The following is a 19,254-nucleotide window of genomic DNA, read 5'->3' on the forward strand; positions in this document are numbered from 1 at the left end:
GACTAATTTGCCTAAAGTTTTAGAGATTTCAAAAATTTGAGAAAATATTTATTACAACGAAAATGAAAATGTTGTAAGTTCATTGTATATAGTTTACAAGTTGTTGTCCCCTATTTCCAAGTCTCTTTTCACCTTTACCCTTCTCCTTAATTAAGCTCCTCCCTCCTTTATTCATCATCTCATGTAGTCCTTGTTCTCCTCTCTTTCCCAAGTCTCTTTTCACCTTTGCCTCTCTTTTCATTGCCTCCCTTTTCATTCATCATGTTGGCTAGTCCTTGCTCTCATCTCTTTTCACCTTGCCTCTTTTTTCATTGCATCCCTCTTCTCCCTAATTGAGATTATAGGGGGCTATTTCCACATAGGGTCCTAGGGCGACGATGTGGACACTCAGGTACCTTGTCATGGTGAAAGGAGGAATGGCCATTTAGGCCACACGCTGTAGCACTAACCTGGGTGGCGCTCTCGCCTACTCTAAAGAATGAGCAATCTTAAGCAGGGATGACAGTACAGCTAAAGTGGAGCATGATGATTGGTAGTGAAGGGTTCACCACATGTGAAAATGATTGCACACCCCGAGTGCTAGTTTGGATCAACCGAAATGCCGTGGATCCAAGGGAACACGAAACCGCACCGCTTCTCATTCAAGGAAACGCACCCCGCGCGAGTCTAGGCTAGGGGGAAGAGGTCGACCTTGGGCGTGATAAATTCCTGGGTCGGTGGAAGGAGGGCCAAAGGATGCACGTTTGGAAATAGAGGACAATAATAATAGAGGAAAAGGAAAATGCGGTGTGGGCGGCGCGTGGGCGGGTGAGGGAGCAAAGACGAAAAAAACAAGTGCACGTAAAATAACGGCCGCCGGGAAGGGGGAGCGGTCGTTATCAGGCGATGAGGACGTGGCAGGTCCAGTGGACGACAGGCTGGACGGTCAAATGTGCGGAGAGGGCGCCGGGAGGCACGTGTGGCCTGGACAAACAACCGCAAGGGAGAGTAAAATATAGAGCTAAGCTATGGCCAGGCTGGCAAGTTTACTGTAAAAACGAAGCCTCCACGAAGGTGCCCTTTCCCATGCAACGTAGCTTCAGTCTTCGTTATATCTTCTTCTTCATCTTCTTCTTCACCACCCTCCTTTGCTCTCTCTCTTCCTTGAGCAATCTCCGCCATAGCTCCTCTCCCCTCCATAGCTCCCCAGATCTCCTCCTCCTCCTCCTCCCTCGCTTTCCTTCCCTTCTCCATGGATTTCTCCCTCTCCCCCTTTAGCTCCTCCAGCTCCTCCTCTGACCCTCCCTCCCCCCTCGACCGCATCAAAGGCCCCTGGAGCCCCGAGGAAGACTCCGCCCTCCACCGTAGTGTCTCCCTCCATGGCCCAAAGAATTGGTCCCTCATCTCTAAATGCGTTCCTGGTCGCTCCGGTAAATCCTGTCGCCTCCGCTGGTGTAACCAGCTCAGCCCCATGGTGGAGCACCGGCCCTTCACCCCTGCGGAGGACGCCGCCATTTTGGAAGCCCACGCTCGGCATGGCAACAAGTGGGCGACCATCGCCCGTCTGCTGCCTGGGCGGACAGACAATGCGATTAAGAATCACTGGAATTCCACGCTTCGTCGCCAGATCGGCGGGGATGATAAGCACTCGGTGGTGGAGATAGGAGCAACCCAGTTCTTCAGAGCTGCCAGGAACGGAGACGAGGAAGACCAATGCTTGAGCGGGGGGAAGCGAGGGAGCAGCAATCTCTTCAGTGATGGAGGAAGCTGGCAGGACGACAGCAATTGCGAAGAAGAGTCTCGCACCAAGAGGATGCGCTTGACGCCGGAAACCTCTGTTGCCGGTTCCCATCGGAGCGATTTGAGTATGGGGTCTGCTCTCCAGTTGCTGCATCTAGCGCCTAGCAGCCCCTCCACGTTCACTTCTCACAATGGTTCGGTAGACGCTTCGAGCTCCAATTCGGATGTCGATCCTGCCACTTCTCTCTCGCTTTCTTTGCCAGGAGGCTATGGAGAAAGTTCTAGCGTTGCCTTGCGCAGATCTTCGCAAACATGTCTCGAAGAGCGCCCCCCTTCCCCTCCTCTTCGACAGCTCTCAGACAAGAATGCTTACCAGAGCCTACCATTCCTCACGGAGGTTTCTTCTCCCTCGCCCGATTATACCCCTCAACTCCCAATCACCTCCGCCGTCTATACTAGGAGTTCCCCCGTGCAGAAGCAGTCCTCCCTCCCGGCCTTTCCAGCAGGAAGCTACTTGAGCACCGAAGAGTTCATGAAGCTTATGAATGCTGCGGTCACGGCTTCTGTCGCGCAGGTTATTGCTTCGATATCAATGGAGCATCCAACTCAATCCTCATGGCCAATCTCAAAGGGATCTCTCGTCGGTTCCATTAATCTCGTGGCGATGATGAAGGAGATGGTGTCCACAGAAGTTCAGAGACAACTGGTGCCTCAGACTGCTAATGTCACAGTCCCTTCGGGCTTTTCTTCTGAGCATACATTGCTGGCATATAGTCAGGACCTGTAAAAATTGCAGGCTTCATCTCAAGAGGTTGATGAAAGTAGCCGGAATTTCTTGTAAGTAGGAGAGGTAGCTTCATTCATGAACGTTTTCTCTCTAGAGAGCTCAGCGCTGAGCGGACAGCGTAAGTTCGATCTGCAATCAAAGCGACTACTTAGTACCTATAGATTTCTATGTCTGTCCATTTCAAATAGCACTACTCCAACTATCCCCGAATGAGCACACTCCTTCAACCCGGAGTCGAGACCAAACCGGTGCTGTATTTTACTTCTGCAAAACTGTAATCAATAACTTTACTTTAAACAGAAAGCAAGGCTGTACTAATAAGTATTTTCCATTTGGAAAACAATTCATTTCATCTAAACAATGGAGCCTTTACAAGTTTATAGATGACGTGGGTTACGACATAAGAAATGGAATTATAGGATATATACGAATAGACTAAGCCTAGTTTAAAGGTATGAAAGAAACGGTTGTTTCCCAAGAGGTGTAATTTAATCAAACAGCTCTCACCCCCTCCCTTCATTCATGACATTCTAAAACTACATCTCAATGATTAGTGCTTTACATGACTTAAAAATATTATTTTCTAAACACTAAACAAGTAAATCCTTTATTACTTACTAGTGCTCTCTCTCTCTCTCTCTCTCTCTCTTCTACATTGCAAATGATTAGCACTTATATAAATAAATAATTCATGGTTTTTAAATATGAAAACAAGAAAATGCTTTAGATTTTGCAATAAGTAATTAACTAGCCCTAGATCTCAAGTAGTTATACGTCCTAATGGTAAGAGCATGTCTCCACTCTCACTACCAAAACCATAAATTTTCTTTTTTTAGCATTGGCTCATTAGAGCTAAGTGCTTTAGGGATGGGTTCAGGGTGTTTTGGGAAAAGTTGTGTTAAAAGCCACATATTTGTTTTATTTTTAAAAAAATTAGCAACTCGAGTTCTTTAGGACTTCACTAGAGTTGTGGGGTTTTGGTTGAGTTTGCTTTAGCTAGATGGCTTGCCTTGTGATTGGTTGCATGGGGAGCTATCTTTGATGTGCCTTGGGCACAAAGTGCTCCATCATTTGCCGTTATGTTCCCTTTACTCCTGCGTGTTCCTGCTATTGTTTTCATTTTTAGCTCCACATCTGCTACTGAGATGAGGTTATTGCTCGCTTCGTTAGCAATGCGTGCTATCTTCAGTAAGCTTCCTTTATACCTGTGTGTTTGAGTTCAGTGTAGGGGATGTAGGCGAGAGCATAAGGCTTCACCATAGTCATGGTTTTCTTGTGTCACTTTGTCGCCATCAACAAAGCTATGGCCATAGCTTTGAGCTCTCCTTTTTCCTCTCTTTGCATTCCAAGCGCGTCCACATAGCCTTGCTTCCTCGTTCGGGTGATTACTTTATCACATATCAATGCCAGCAATATCTATAGAGACACTCAAATCTGGTCCACTTACACAAATTTATGCATCGATATGTTGGCTTCGTTTTAAAGTGCAACTCAATTTGAGTTTAGCACCTCCTCCTCGATGATATGTATGTCTTAGCTTGCTAATGGAAAAATTATGTGGCTAGCACATGATTCCTGGAGTTGTGTGACATTGGCCATGTACCAGACTTCTTTTTCCTCTTTGAGGTTGTGCATCTGGGATCTTTGCTCTTGGCTAAGCAACTATAAGTGTCCATAGAACAATTAGGGTATACTATTCTATAAGCCAACGAACTTGGTGATCGTTTTTATGTTGTGATGAATTGCCTTTTTGGGGGATCATGCTGGCATGTAACTTGGGCAAAATGGGGTAACAATAAGTACGAGGATGCAAACGAGGGCTCTTGTCTGCTGCCTTTGCTCGCAGATTCTTTTCATAGTTTGCAAGACTGTCTCAGAAGGATATACCACTGTTAATGATTGATGTTAGACTCTTCAGTCTATGATTGCAGAATTCAATGGTTGACTTGAGATCCATGAGATTTGAGAGTGCTCTCAACGGAAGTGGAATGGAAGAGGGTGAGAGAGAGGGAGAGCCAGAAGAAAGCCACATAAGTTTTGGTAGGTGCAAAACACCCTAATCTTCTATGTCATCGATATATATATATATGGGATATATATATGTGTTTGAGTATTGTACATTATCGGGGTTGTGGCCTTTAACCCCCAAAACCTCCCACTTAAAGGCCAATGCCACCTTTAAGGGAGAACAACGAGTGAGCATATTATCCAATGCCCATCAATACTGCCCATCAATACACAGCAATACTCAAACTGTTGACTAGGTAGACTCTTCATCAGCATATCTGCATGGTTATCATCTATATGAACCTTGACAAGCTCTATGCACTGGTCCTCAAGTGCCTCCCTAATGAAATGGTACTTGACCTTGATGTGTTTGGTCTTTGCATGAAAGCCGGATTCCGTGCTAGCTAAATAGCACCCATGGAATCACTATGTAATGTCAGTACATTGTACATATGAATCCCCAAATCTCCCACTAGTCGATCAAGCCATATAGCCTCCTTGCAACCCTTTGTGGCTACAACATAGTTGGCCTCTATGGTAGACAAAGCAACACACTTTTGTGAGCAAGACATCCACGACACTACACACTTGCAAAGCTGAACACATAACCAAAAGTGGATCTCCTGCTATCCACATGCCCTACATAGTCTGAATCTATGTACCCAAGTACACACATCTCTCCTTTGCCAAAGCAGATACACATCTCCTTAGTACCCTTCATGTACCTCATGATGCACTTAACTGCCTCCCAATGCCTCTTTCTTGAATTAGCCATATATCGGTTAACAACTCCCATTGCAAATGCAATGTCCCATCTAGTAGTTATCATAGCATACATAAGACTCTCAACTATTAATGCATAAGGAGCCTTGGCCATCATTGCCATCTCCTCATTTGATTTGGTACAATTTGCCACATATGTAGGCAATGGAGTATGTCGAGAGACCATGCTCAACATCATGTGATCATATGTGCATAGCACTAATGCATACAGAGTGCTATAAAGGAAAGGGTTAGATGCCCTAACCCTAACCCTAACCCTAAATGGGTTTATATATATTCTACATTTTCAACTAAATCTAGTGTACAGGTAGTCATTTGTGGTGTGCTCTCTAGTAGTTCCCTCTCTCCTCATCTCCACTCTTCTCCTCTCCCCTCTTCATATTTCATCATGGTATCAGAGCTCCCTTGCCTTCTGTTGAGGCATTGCAATCCTTGAGAGTGTGAGAGTGATTAAGAGCTTCTCGAGTGAGAGTTCGCTTCCGTATAGAAAATTTTCCTTTCATTGTGTTGAGAGAAATTTTTTGTCATTTGAGAAATTTCTGTCCACTCTTTTTGAGAGAATTTCTGCTCATAGGTTTTCCTTCATTTGGACTGTTTTTCTGTGAGAAATCGCGAGAGAGATGATTGAGTGAGAGAGAGATTTGTCTCTAAGAGAAACCAAGAGAAATTCCATTGTTTGAGAGAAATGAGATTGAGTATTCTTTGTGAGATATAGGGAGAGATCATACGATATCTCTATGAACTACAAGCAAGGTAGACACTGGGACTGCTTACTCGACTTCTAGAACTAAGGCAAGCAACTAGAGCTCTATCTACAGCAAAGCGACTATCTACAGCACCGGTAGCTTCTACTCGCATCACTTGCAAGCCTCTTGCAACTCGGCCACATAGCCAGCATCAAGGGAGGATTACCAAAGAGCGAGCAAGGAAAAGCGAGCGAGCCCAATTAAGTGAGCGTGATTAAACAACAGGCAAGCGAGCATGATCCACTATATGATTAATCAAATTTCATTGGAGAGAGGAGTCATGCCCCAAAATGATATTGCTTCCCTCCTTCCTTCTCATGCTATCACATTAGACTCATTATGGAGAGAGATTCAATAGTATATAAAATATATGATTCACAAAAACAAAGACTACTTAGAGGGCACATTTTTTGAATTGCATATCTCCTTCCTTCTCATATATTTACATTACAATAAATTTGGCAAACAAACACAGTGTGGTACTGAATATGAGATTTGAAAAAGAACTAACATTGCACACAAGTTTTACATTACATATCATGCTTGCCATGCTTATATGATTACATATTCCATACATGCATCATGAAGACAAATATCAGGCTACACATATCCTTCTTACCCATACTTGGTATCTTCCTCCATACACCCATCCAAAGAAAAGGAGTAGCCTACACATCATATTAAATACCTTTCTCTCCTTACTTTCACACTGAAATCCTTATGGAGAGACAACAACATAGGAGTAGGTAGAATATAGCCAAAACGTGCTCATACTACATGTACATATCATGCCTTCCATGTTTGTAGAAGTACATCTTCCAAACATCTGATCCAAAAAATGGAAGGCATGTAGAGCAAAAAAGCACATTACATCTATTGCATCTTCTACTATTCACATTAAAGGCTGACATATCTTGCCTCTAATGCTTGTAGAAGTATATCCTTACTTCCACATTAAAGGCTGACATATCTTGCCTCTAATGCTTGCAGAAGTATATCCTTACTTCCATTACAAAAACATAGAAGGATCCCTACCTCTATAATCTGCATGTTCAGCAAAGAACAACAAAATGTCTTTCACATCATCTAGTCTATGGAAGATGGATTTCTTTTTCCAGCCAGTGCTTGAAACAACTCAATATTAGTCAATGCTGCTTGATGCATAAACTGATGCACTGTATCACTCAATCCCAGCACTACAATGAACACAAAGTATATGTGCTTGCAAGGCATATAAGGAGTTTTACTTGTCTCCTTTTGAGTGAAATCAAGACACGTACAACATGGGAATTCTGAAATTGAGACAGTATGTTAGCCCCTTGGAAATTGAACCTGATGTACGAATGTGGAAAAGATGCACCTCATTTGGAATAATAGTGCTCTCTCTTATAACCTCCCCATTTTCTGCAACTGCCTTGCTTATCCTTTCTTTGAATTCTTTATTCAACCTAGTTCTCCATGACACAAGCTTTCCATCATGACGAGATGGGCGTACATATTTTTTGCATTAATACGAGATGGGAAGCTCATGACACCAATAGCATCATCAGTCTCAAATACAAATCCTGCCCTTACTAGGGTCTCCCTCTCATCGACAGTAATTGATGTCCCACATGCAACCTTCCACACACCTGGAGAGTTTCCAGGAACACCTTGAATGGAATTATCCACCTTCCATGTATGGGTCACAATACTATTGCAAAACCAAACAAATTGTTCTGTCAATCCATTGGAATGTTGCCTTCTTCCCTTAAAGCAAGGCGCTGGCACACCATTGCTTGCACTTCTACCAAGCGCATTGATCATTGCCCCACATCGTCTCCGACTTTCTGTCAAGTAACCAAAGCATGTGACAACACTCTGTGCTTCAGTTCTCCTAATTGCCCAATTGGCATCATGAATGTTTGCCTCTCTACAAACTACCTGGTTTGTAGGATTTAAAAAATCAAGTTGTCGTCTTTTTCCAATCACTCTCTTTGTAGTGACAGTGATGTATTCAGGGCGATGACTATCAAGTGCATGGACCACAGTTGAACATGTAGAACTCCTTTTTCTTCTCATACTCATCGGTTCTGTCATCGGTCTATCCATCTCTAGAGAGTGTAACCTAGCCTCTTCAATCACAGTGTGTGACAAATCAACAAGCCTATTTCTATCTCCTTTACTAGATCCACCACCATCAAGTATTCTTTGTCGTAGAACATCCAAATTCGGACCTGTACCCAAGTGTTTTCCATTCAAAAAAGCATTATAGTGAGCACTCTGAAGGACACTCATTGCAAGATCTGCAGCACAACCTTCATACAATGTTATGTGTCTTGCATACCCATGTGCTGCTCTCATGCTAGAGTGTTTTGTCTCCAAAAGATTTACTGTAGGAACAAACCCATAATTTTTCTCTTGCTGCAAAAACATTCCCCCCCATTGGTTGACTCTAACATCCCACCAAGCCAACCATGTGTGGAGTGCTGGCAACTCACCCTCTTTCACATGCAATGGAGACCAATACAAGGTCAATGTTCTCTTGCATTGATCTGCAGAAGCAGCTATCATTGCCTCCCTCCATTTCCTACATAGAACCTTATGCTCCTCCTGAAATTGTGGCTTAATGCATCTTTTGGTATGCTCAACCATGCTCATCTCCCAGTGAAAACCACAAGTCCTTTCTTTACCCTCCATTACATTTTCAGGCCCACCATTGTAAACTGTGCGGATAGAAAGCCAATTTGCTCCTGCTCCATCTGCCATGAATCCTTGGAATTCAGGTGGTTCAAAACCATTCTTCTCCATCTGACTATTCAAAAGCTTCCAGAATTGCACTTGTGCATGGGTATCTTCCACCTTGAATTCACATATAGCTATTGTTAAGAGTTCCCTTATGTAAGGGTCATACACATGAGCACCCATAGTTGACCATCCTTTTACTCGATGGACGTGGTCAAAATGCACTCATTGTGATCCAAGGCTACCTCCTGGCTGCATTCGATTCACCAAATCAACCCCTGATCCTGGACCAATGGTCGACATTTTGAAAATATGTGGTTGTTGTTCATCTTGCAACTGCCCAGGAAACAAGATACTTTGCACATATGGATATCTGCATCTCTTTTTCAAACCCAGTATTGAATCCATTTCACCATCTCCTCCTCTAGTATCACATTTTGCACTCTACACTATTCTCTGAAGCCTTCTCCTTTGTGTCATTGGTGTGATTGTATCCAAAACCTCTTCAAATTGTTGGTAATCTAAAGGTTCCATAGCGACCCCCTCCTTTACAAGCAACATATCCATCATAAGGTCTTGTGTAACTGAGACCTCAATGTTTTTGCAAGATGAATTTGCATTTAGCCTAGCACGCATTGAAACAAGATCATCCACTAGAAATTCCTTTGCACGACTTTTTCCTTTCTCAACAGGATGGTCATGGAACCCAACATGCACAGCACATCTTGTCGTCTTCGCTCTTTCATGAGGCAAGCAATAATATATGATAGCACTGCATTGATAAACACACTCTGGGATTTCCAAACAATGCTTGCAGACAATTGATCCCAAGGTTGGATCAATTGGACCAGGCATAGGTGGCTTCCTAAGCTTTCCCTTCCATTGTGTATCATTTAGAACTCCCATTCGTTCAAGGTAAGGACAATGAACGTTACAGCATCTCAAGTATCCAGAACATCTACTCATCCTTACAATTCCATTGAAAAAGTTAGTGAACATGTTGAATATTTTGTCCATACATGACCATCGGCATTTTGTTCCATTCCAGACATTGGAGATCCATCAGGCAAAGGGGGGAGTTCAAAGACAACATACCCATCATAAGTTTTAGGCAGTTCATCAACCTTCTCAACTCTAATTGCAGAAGTTAATGCAACATGCAAAGAACTATTCAAAGGCATCTTCTCTATAAGTGAAATAACACTATTCACTTCAGCATTTTGAAAGTCACTATGAGAATCTTTCCTTGTTATCACCTCAACTCTGAAGGTTGAATGTTGTTTTCCATTGATCTTGTACCCTTTTTGACCGTCCTCCAAGTCCACCAAGGGAAGCACTATGGCAATGTCATCCACTCCGATTTCTTGATATAGACTAATCTCCTCATCCGCAAGGTGAAAGTGTTCCTTGAGATCTACTAGGGAGACCTCCAATAAAGGAGTGTCATAACGAATGGACAATGTTTCTGATTCTCCAAAGCGAATGAACACAGATGCAGGCATGTTTTAGATGCACAAATGAACACTAAAGGATTAGTGCCACCCACTACGAGAACAATTTCATCAATTTGCAAGTGCAAAGGAAGACGGAGCTCTAGAATAGCTAGCAGCTCTTCATTTACAAAAGAAGATGTAGCCAGTAGAAGATTGTGATAAAAAATGACATTGCCAGAGAAGAGGTGGCATCAGAAGAGCAAATGGAAGCACAAGAGATGGAAATAGAAGAAAAGAGGTTGATAGAAGAGGACATGGAAGCGGAAGAGAAGATGTTGATAGAAGGAAGAGATGACAAAAGAAGAGAAAACATGAAGAAATGATGTCTTTGAAAGGGGGCGAGTTAGATGACGCCGTCACAATTATCTTCATAAAGGCTCCATGACATGGTTCATAATATCCTGTTTCTTTTCCATGAAAATGGTAATCATTTTACAAGATGGTAATCTGAATAAAGGCTCCATAACTTGCAAACACGAATCTGGTCAGAGAAAAAATTTAATATCATTGCCTACAAAACTAGAATATTAATTAAGTAATGATAGGGTTAGGCATGCAAGGTTGGATGTGATCACAGTTATTAAAGACGGGCTGCAAAGATGGGCTATAGTGGACACTGCACTAGTGTACAATATATGCAGTGTACACTGCACTGTACATAGTGCAATTCAGTATGCTCAGTGTACACTGCACTGTACATAGTGCAATTCAGTATGCTCAGTGTACTAGGCTCTCACATTCATTAAAATGCCGTGAAAGATTACTTATTTCCCATCCAGTACTTATTTCCCATCCAACTAGTTCTTCTTTCCAAGTACTCATTTTCCATGAAGTGTTGAATTTGTTGTAAGAGATATGATTGTCATATATCTCTCGAAAGATAGGGGAATGCAATAGCCTCTCTACTCAATGAACTTGCAAGAAATCAGTGAGCTTAGTTGGATCAACAAGAAAGGAACCGAATCAATATGAACCGTTACCTTCTGTCAATATGAATAAGAACGCATAACATCTTCCTGGGCAAGCCATGTCTGCGAAGAGATTAAAATGAGAAACACACTGAAGCATGTACCCTTCTCAAACTGGCCACTGCTAGTGTCCATGGAATCACCATACGCTTGCTGTGCGTTGGCTCTAAACAAAACGATCAGAGCACACGAGAATCCAAGCATGTGCAAAGACTATCCTATTCGCAAACCTTCCGATCTCTTGTAGACGAATACCAACCTAGCATGTCACCTAGCATTAGCGAGACCAAGCACTAGTCGTGGCTACGAAAAGGGAAGCAGAAGGATTAAGTTCGCAAAACGCCGTAGTATCGTCTCTTTCAAAACTATGGGACATGTAATATTTCAGAGGACTCGATATGCCTGGAATGCGGCTTCATCTCGAAACAGGTTCTACCTACAGTGGCAGCGCTGTTTGAGCAATCAAGCAAGCAACCCAACTGAAAAGTGGTCCGATATATCCAAGCAGGAAACGCGTTCAAGGAACCCATTCATGATACGAGGCGGGGGTGATTCGATGAAGCGAACCCATTCACGATGATACGAGGCGGGGGTGGAAGCCAAAGAAACGGCACAAGGGAGCGACGACTGGGAGGGGTGGCAAGAGGAAAGGTAAAAGAAAGAAGATTAAGGAGAAAGCGAGGAGCGAGGAAAGGGAGCTAAGGTCACCCGCGATGTCGAAGCTAGTGTTCCTTTACTACTGCTACATACGGTGCAAAGCTTCGATTTCGTGAGAGATGGAGAAGAGGAGTAAGCATGCGATGTTGCCTTTCTCTTATCTTACGAATTCAAACCACGATCAGATACTGCAAGCGACCACAATGGAGAACGCCAATCTTCCGGTGTAGCGAAGGCTTGCGTGTTCTTCCGGTGTAGCGAAGGCTGCTCGCATGGATCAGGCACTGCTCGCATGGATGAAGAAGAGGGGGAGGAGAAGCTATGGAGGAACTTGCAATGGAGAGAGCTGTAATGTTACAGAAGTGGCAGAGCTGTAACGTTAAGAGCATTTGTTAAGAGCTGTTTCTGCGCCAATGTTCCTCTACTAAATCTTGACTATACTTGATTCTGTCCGCTTCACAGAAGTCACAAAAGTCACTTTTCTCTCACGGTAGCCTTCGCATTGGAACCATCCTGAAATCTCGGTAGCCTGCGTAGGTTGTTTGTCTAACTCAGCTTACTTTTACTTTCCCACCCACATTCGTTGGATTCACAAGGTTCCTTGGAAATTGGCTAATGGAAGACCGATACGAAATATGCAAAATTACAAAAGTTACTTCGTTGGAGCTCTCTCGTCTACCGCATTGGAGCTCTCTCGTCTACCGCATTGCTTCTCCTTGCTCCTCGCTCCTCCCTTTCCGTAGCCACGACCCTATTCATGAAGTTTTGTTACTCCATCCTCGCTCTAATTAATTCCTAGTTCATCCAGAAAATCATTCGCTACACACATCACATACCTGCGCCATGATGATCGGCTCTCCTTGCCATGTGAAAAGATTCTCATCTTTCATCATTTGCACTATCTTCGTCGTGAAGTTTTGCATTGCCTCCTGCCAGAATCGGAATCGGAAAGACCCATCTTTTAGGGTGTTGTTTGTTCGCTCGTTCTAAACTAGCTCTCTGCTTGTTCTTTGCTTGTTCTAAACAGCTTGTTCTTTGCTTCTTTATGAACCGCATGGTTCTTTACGAATTGCATGGTTCTTGCTTGCTTCTCTCCCTGTGGCCATAAGAGCCACCATTATTATATGCTACTTCCTACGTAGCGTTGTTTGCAGTGGCCTCACTGATTTGGCCTCACTGATCCTGCGCGACTACCTTACAGCTATTACTTGCATTCACTTGGCCGTCCCAGCTCCTGCACGACTCCCTTACAGCTATTACTTGCCCTTAGCTACCACAACTGCACTTTGTTTTTGGTCTTCGTAGCCTCCCATCTCTCTTTCCGCTTCCGCTCCGCTTTCCGCTTCCGCTTCAGCTTTCCGCTTCTCTCTCTTTCCCTTTCTGCTTCCGCTTCAGCTTCGCCTTCATTTCCTCTTCGACTTCGTTTCCTTTGCCTTCGTTGCTTCCTCATCGACTTCGTTTCCTCAGCCTTCGTTTCCTCAGCCTTCGTTGAAGGTTTGAGTCATCGATGGTTTGAGGAGCCTTGCTGTTAGATGTAAGGCATCTTCCCAAATCGTTGATGGGACCTTCCTTCACGTTACGTAAGTCCTTTCGCCGTCCACGAACATCGGGTCCTTCTCAAATCAAGTCGTTCTTGCCTTTCTTCATCCTCTGTGTGCTCGAAACCGTGAGACATCGCAAGCATATAAAAGCATGTCATCTCTCTTTGGTTACTGATGCTTCTTTTGTTGGTGGTGTGGAATGTAGTTGTGGGGAGCTTTGTTGCAGTTGTTTATTGAAGGCGAGCAGTCACTGAAGTTGTTTCCGCTTCCGCTTCTCCCTCCCTTTTCGCTTCCGCTTTCGCTTCACCTTCGTTTCCTGTTTTGCAGCTGGGGACCTCTCTGAGTTCTTATGCAGCTTTGTCTGCATGTCCATTCTCCACCCGTGGGAGAGCTTGGATCTTGGGACCAACCTCATTACTTGCTCCTTCTAGCCTGCATGTTCGGGGGGATGTTCCTCCCTGTCTACATCTTCCATCTGTGAGCAAGGCTATGGCATTGAGCATTGCATCCCCTGCTGCAGTCGTTGTTGTTGGCAGTCGTCGTTGGCAGTCATCGTTGGCCTTTTGATCTTCCCTTGATATCCTTCCACGCTCCACCTTCTCTCCCACCAAGGTACATACTCCTCGCCCACGCTTTTGTTTTCAAGAATTCCACATTCTTTTTTTGATCTACTTTCAGTGAGAAAGGGCAGCGCGTTGACGCGCTGCCCTTTCTCATGGAAAGTAGATCAAAAGAGGACACTCTTTTGATCTACTTTCCATGACGCGCTGCCCTTTCTCATGGAAAGTCGATCAAAATCATCTCTTTTTTTGATCTACTTTCCATGAGACAACGCACTGCCCTTTTGACGCACTGCCCTTTCTCATGGAAAGTAGATCAAAATCATCTCTTTTTTTGACCTACTTTTCATGAGAAAGGACAGCGCGTCAACGCGCTGTCCTTTCTCATGAAAAGTAGATTAGAATCATGTCAAAGGAGGTATACTAAAAAGCATTGGGATAATACTACACCCTGCCCTTTCTCATGGAAAGTAGATCAAAATCATTGGGTCCTCTTTGATCTACTTTCCATGAGAAAGGCCAGCGCATCTTTGATTTTGATCTACTTTTCATGAGAAAGGGCAGCGCGTCAACGCGCTACCCTTTTTCATGGATAGTAGATCAAAATCATGTCAAAGGAGGTATACTAAAAAGCATTGGAGGTATACTAAAAACTTTAAAAACTTTCATCGATTCATGTCTATGCGTCTCAAATTGATTTCGAAATTGTGAATCCTTCTTCTCCTCACATCCTCAAATTGATTTCGAAATTGTGTTAAGCATTTGTAGGAGCATTTTGGATACCCTTTCCATTGAAATGGATAGCGTGTTGACCACCTTGTATCTTTCATGTACCACCTTCATATTTGAGTAAAGAAGGAAATTTTGATGCTTGTGACACCAAAATGGGCAGCGCGTCAATGCGCTGTCCATTTCGATATCCCAAGCATTAAAATTGGCCTCTTTTATGCTTCATAATAGGCTTTCAGTGGGGCGGCATTCAGATGTTTTTTGCTTCAAAATGGACAGCGCGTCAACGCGCTGTCTTTTTTGGTAAAAAAAGCTTCACAGTTTAGGACATTGATATGCTCCCACACTTGCAATAGTCTTCCTACAATAAGATTGGTTGTTCGGATCAAGAATGCTCCTACACTTGACCTACATGGTGACTTGAAAATAAAGTTAGCTTCCAAATCCCAGAGTTACTGTGTCAAGCCATCTTGTGTCAAGTCTTGCTCAATAGTGGCCTTGTATTGGGGTAGCATTTTATATGCCCTTTTCACTGAAATGGACAACGTGTTGATGCACTGTCCATTTTGGTAGAAATAGCACTAAAATGCACACTACTAATGTGTGCTTTCACAGTTGCATTCAACCTATACATTTTAAGATTTTTATTATATATGAATGCTCTTTGGACATAAGATCTCAAAGAGGAAGAGTTAAGTAGATATAAGGTCGACATAAATGTCATCTATGTAGCTTTCAATTCTGCGAGTTGTTTTGACCACAAGGATGATTTTGCCAACACATTGTATGCTTTTGCTTTTAATCTACATTCTTGAATCATGCCTCAAGTTAAAAGAGGAACTTCTTGATTGAGGAAAGTCCTCTATGGAAGGGGGTGAGAGTTTGTGGAATATTGGAGAAATCCCCCAAAAGATCGCATGTATATAAATAGACATGCTTAAGTATTCATAGACATGTATGTGTGTTATACATTTATTATACATTTATTTGTGTCCATATGTCATGTATGAAAATGTCAAGATGTATATATGGAAGTCTGTTGTAAATGTAAGCATATGCATGGAAGATGCGGTCTCTTCCATTAGCAAATGAGTGCTATATGGGGTTGAGAGTTTGAGAGGTTATGTATGTATATGTAGATATAAATTCATACATAGATAAGTTTATACATGCATACATAAAACTATTTACATGTGTTTTCTTATTTGTACATAGAAAAGGATATGCAGACATATGCATAAATATGTGAAAACATATGTGTTTAAAGATAAATAAAGACATGTGTATAAAGATAAATAAATATGTTTAGATATTCCTTTATACACATCTATGTATAGGAGTTTGAATGTTAGCTCTATGTATCAATAATAGTATATTAGTTTAACTGTTAGCTCTATGTATCTTTAATAGTATAGCAGTTTGACTGTTGGCTCTAAGATAAACTAGACCCTAAATGCATGTGTTCAAAATGATAGTGTAAACATGTCTCTGATTAGTGTTTAAAAAATTTAACAGTTGTGCTCACATTGAACTCTTGATCTTCATAGAATGTTTTGGAGAAGAATAGCATGTGCTGTGAACAATAGATTTTTTCTATAGTTTGCTATGCTATATTTGCTCTTGGATTAGATTTTCATTGTCTTGCAATCTCATTTCATATGTAACCAGTGTATGAAAAGGTGTTATTTTTGTATTTCATTTCAAGATGACTGGAAGGAAAGGTAAAAAGCCTCAAGAGGCTCTACCTCCAAAGTTAGCAAGAGGAAAGAAAATAGATCCCCTTGCCCAATCATCAGTAGGTGGGACAGAAGAACCAAGGAGTGCAGCAGGTTCTGAGCCTGATACATCCTCTGCTCCAAGAGATGAAGGACCAAGATTGGAGGAGGTTGAATTGGATGACACTGAAGTGCAAGTGGAAGGAGGAGGTGATGTGATTGGAAAATGTAGGATGCTTGATTCAGATCATTGTCCTCGCATTCCATTATGTAGATTGATCCCCTATGCACGAGTACGAGGATTGCGTGATGATGTGTCTTCACTAAAAAGCGCATTCCAAGTGGAGGGCTACCTTCCAGAGAAAGGATCTTTCATAGTGTCCGTTTGCAAAAGTGATGGAGAGGAGGTAGTAGTGACAGATGATATGATGGAGAGGTGGTCTCCCACTTGGAGAGATGTTGATGAAGAGTTTGAGAATGACTTACTATCAAGTCATGAATTTAAATTTATGTCAAGAAGGATGTTTTTTGTTTGGGAGGGAAATCATAGGACTACTGCTTGGATGAGTGTTATAAAGGATATCTTTCCTACAAACAAAAAACGACACATAAGAGTGGTTTGCATGATAATTGATCCTAGAAAAATAAGTGAGATTGCTCTATTGGCTGGCCTACAGCGCATGAATTTGTAAGTACTTTGATACCTTTTTTTTCTTTCATTATTTTGTGTTGTATAATTCTTTACCTTCATTATTTTTATTTTGTACAAAGGAACTAATCTTTTGATGTAGCTTGTAGTATGAATGAGCATGCCATCATTAAACCTAGCCTCCGAGACACACTCATAAATGCACACAACATTTGTGAGTGTGATCCTACGATATTTATGAAATCATTGTCTCCTAATGAAGTAAAATCCATAGAGAACTAGAGGGCTCATGAGAGTAAAGGAAAAAGGCCTTGGTTTCCATTGACAAGAGGCTATCTTGCAAGATTGGTCTTTCAGGTTTAATGCTACACTTCTCTTGGTGCTTATTCTCTTTCATTCCTTTTCTTTCTATAAAAGGAAATCTTTTGTGTAGGTTGAGTACAATACAGAGCTTAAAAAAGCAATTGATAAGATATCCACAAAGATGCCTATAGACCAAAGAACAGAAGCTGAAGGAAAGCAACGCGTCCTGATTCAAAAGAGAATTGCTGACAGGATGGGAAAGGTGAGAGTTTCATTCTTCTTGTTGTTACATTTTAAAATCATTTTATGCATCTAACATGCAATGCTTGGATAGGTTTTGAATTGCATAGATCTAGGCTTGGTGAGGCCTGGTTGGAAAAGTTATTTGCCTTGCGATTTGATGGTCTGGACTCTTGTGTAACTTTGGAGAAGTTGCAACTCATAGCAAAGTCTGATTTGAGATTGGAGAAAAAAATCATTTTTCTTTCCTTGTTAGAGGCTACCAAACCAATGAGGGATATGTATTTCATGCCTGTGGGGGATGTGGAGTATAGAGGGTGAGTTGTTCCTTTCATAAATAAACTTATTTTGCAGTGTTTGTATGTATTGTAGAAGTGCCATAAGTCTTAGTTGTGTGAATACTTTGTTTTTCACTTGTGTAGATGGATTAATAGAGAGATATTTCTTGCGAAAGTAGAGACCTAGGCTTTGAAAGTTCAGCATTTGTTCTTAGCTCTACGATCAAAGGATTCAAAGATTGAGAGTAAGGGAGGAAAGAAAGTAGACGGTCTGTCTGAGCTAGACATGGCCGCTCACAGGGTTGTCTACAGGTTGGTCCCTTTTAGTTTTCATGATGGTGCTTTTCTATTTGTTTTGTGAAGCTTATAACAACATTGAACTTGACAATCATTTTTGTTTGTCTCAAATTTGTTGTGAACCTTTCTTTATATAGGAGGTCCAAATAATTAGTGATTGTTGATTTGTAGGTATCTTGCTCATTTGGTTAGAGAGAGAAAGATCTTAGAGATTCCAAATTTGTGCAAGAGTTGGGTGGAAATTGGTCATGCTGCTTGTATGTATCCTCCTAACATGCACAATCACACTCAATGGGAACTTGCAAATTGTCCTTGGTGGATAGACTTCCCCAAGGGACAAGTCTTGGTACGTGAGAGAGACTTTCACAAGAAATATGCTTCATCTAAGGACATTGAAGAAAGTAAGGATAAAATAGGGGGAAGCTCTAGAAAAACAAAAACACAAGCACAAAAACAAGAACAAGCTCAAAAGAAAGGTAAGAAATATACATACATGTTGAGTTCCTAATATTGTTTATGATGAGGGTTTGGAATAGTATACTAACGTTATTCTTTCCTATCCATTTAGATGAGGAGCCATCTAGTCCACCAAGGCAAGATAACGATCAAATGGAGCATGCAAGTAAGGTTCTAGTTATTTTTTGTTCTTGCTATCAGTGTTTCAAAATTTCCTTTGGTTGTGTTTGATATAAATTTTCCATGTAGGTTCACAATCTATCACAAAGTTAGTACAACATTATGTATTTCATAAGGCACAGTCACCGAATAGTCTATTGACTCGTGGTATCACTCCATTATATGCTTGTATGGTGGGTGATTACATAACCATGGGCATGGACTTTTCACAGTCCAACAAAAATGAAAAGTATACTATTTTGCATGAGTTTTTCATGAATGTAGTTAGCCCTGATCGAGACTACATGCGGTTGGGTAAGAAGATTAAGTGGGCTACGGATTTTATATTGGTTGACTTTCCCACTGGATTTCCACTTGATGAGAGAGAACCCATCCCAGTTTGCAACCTCTTATTGGAGGACCATGTGTGTTATGGGCTTGCC

At 42.0% G+C, this 19,254-nt stretch overlaps 1 protein-coding gene across 1 annotated transcript; it reads left to right on the top strand.

Annotated features, from left to right (window-relative positions):
* The first annotated feature begins 1,231 nt into the window (after positions 1 to 1,231).
* LOC147880498 (uncharacterized) lies at positions 1,232 to 2,506 on the top strand. The gene has a single exon (XM_087370620.1). It carries the CDS (start codon positions 1,232 to 1,234, stop codon positions 2,504 to 2,506), a length of 1,275 nt encoding a protein of 424 aa, XP_087226746.1.
* The last annotated feature ends 16,748 nt before the right edge of the window (positions 2,507 to 19,254 follow it).

The sequence above is a fragment of the Dipteris shenzhenensis genome, chromosome 32 (genome assembly GCF_047967505.1).
Source record: "Dipteris shenzhenensis isolate YYH24624 ecotype China chromosome 32, Dip_SZ_1.0, whole genome shotgun sequence".
Taxonomy (NCBI): domain Eukaryota; kingdom Viridiplantae; phylum Streptophyta; class Polypodiopsida; order Gleicheniales; family Dipteridaceae; genus Dipteris; species Dipteris shenzhenensis.

What these genes read in the sequence shown, in the direction of transcription:
- LOC147880498 (XM_087370620.1), top strand. Translation starts at nt 1,232, where the DNA reads ATGGATTTCTCCCTCTCCCCCTTTAGCTCCTCCAGCTCCTCCTCTGAC.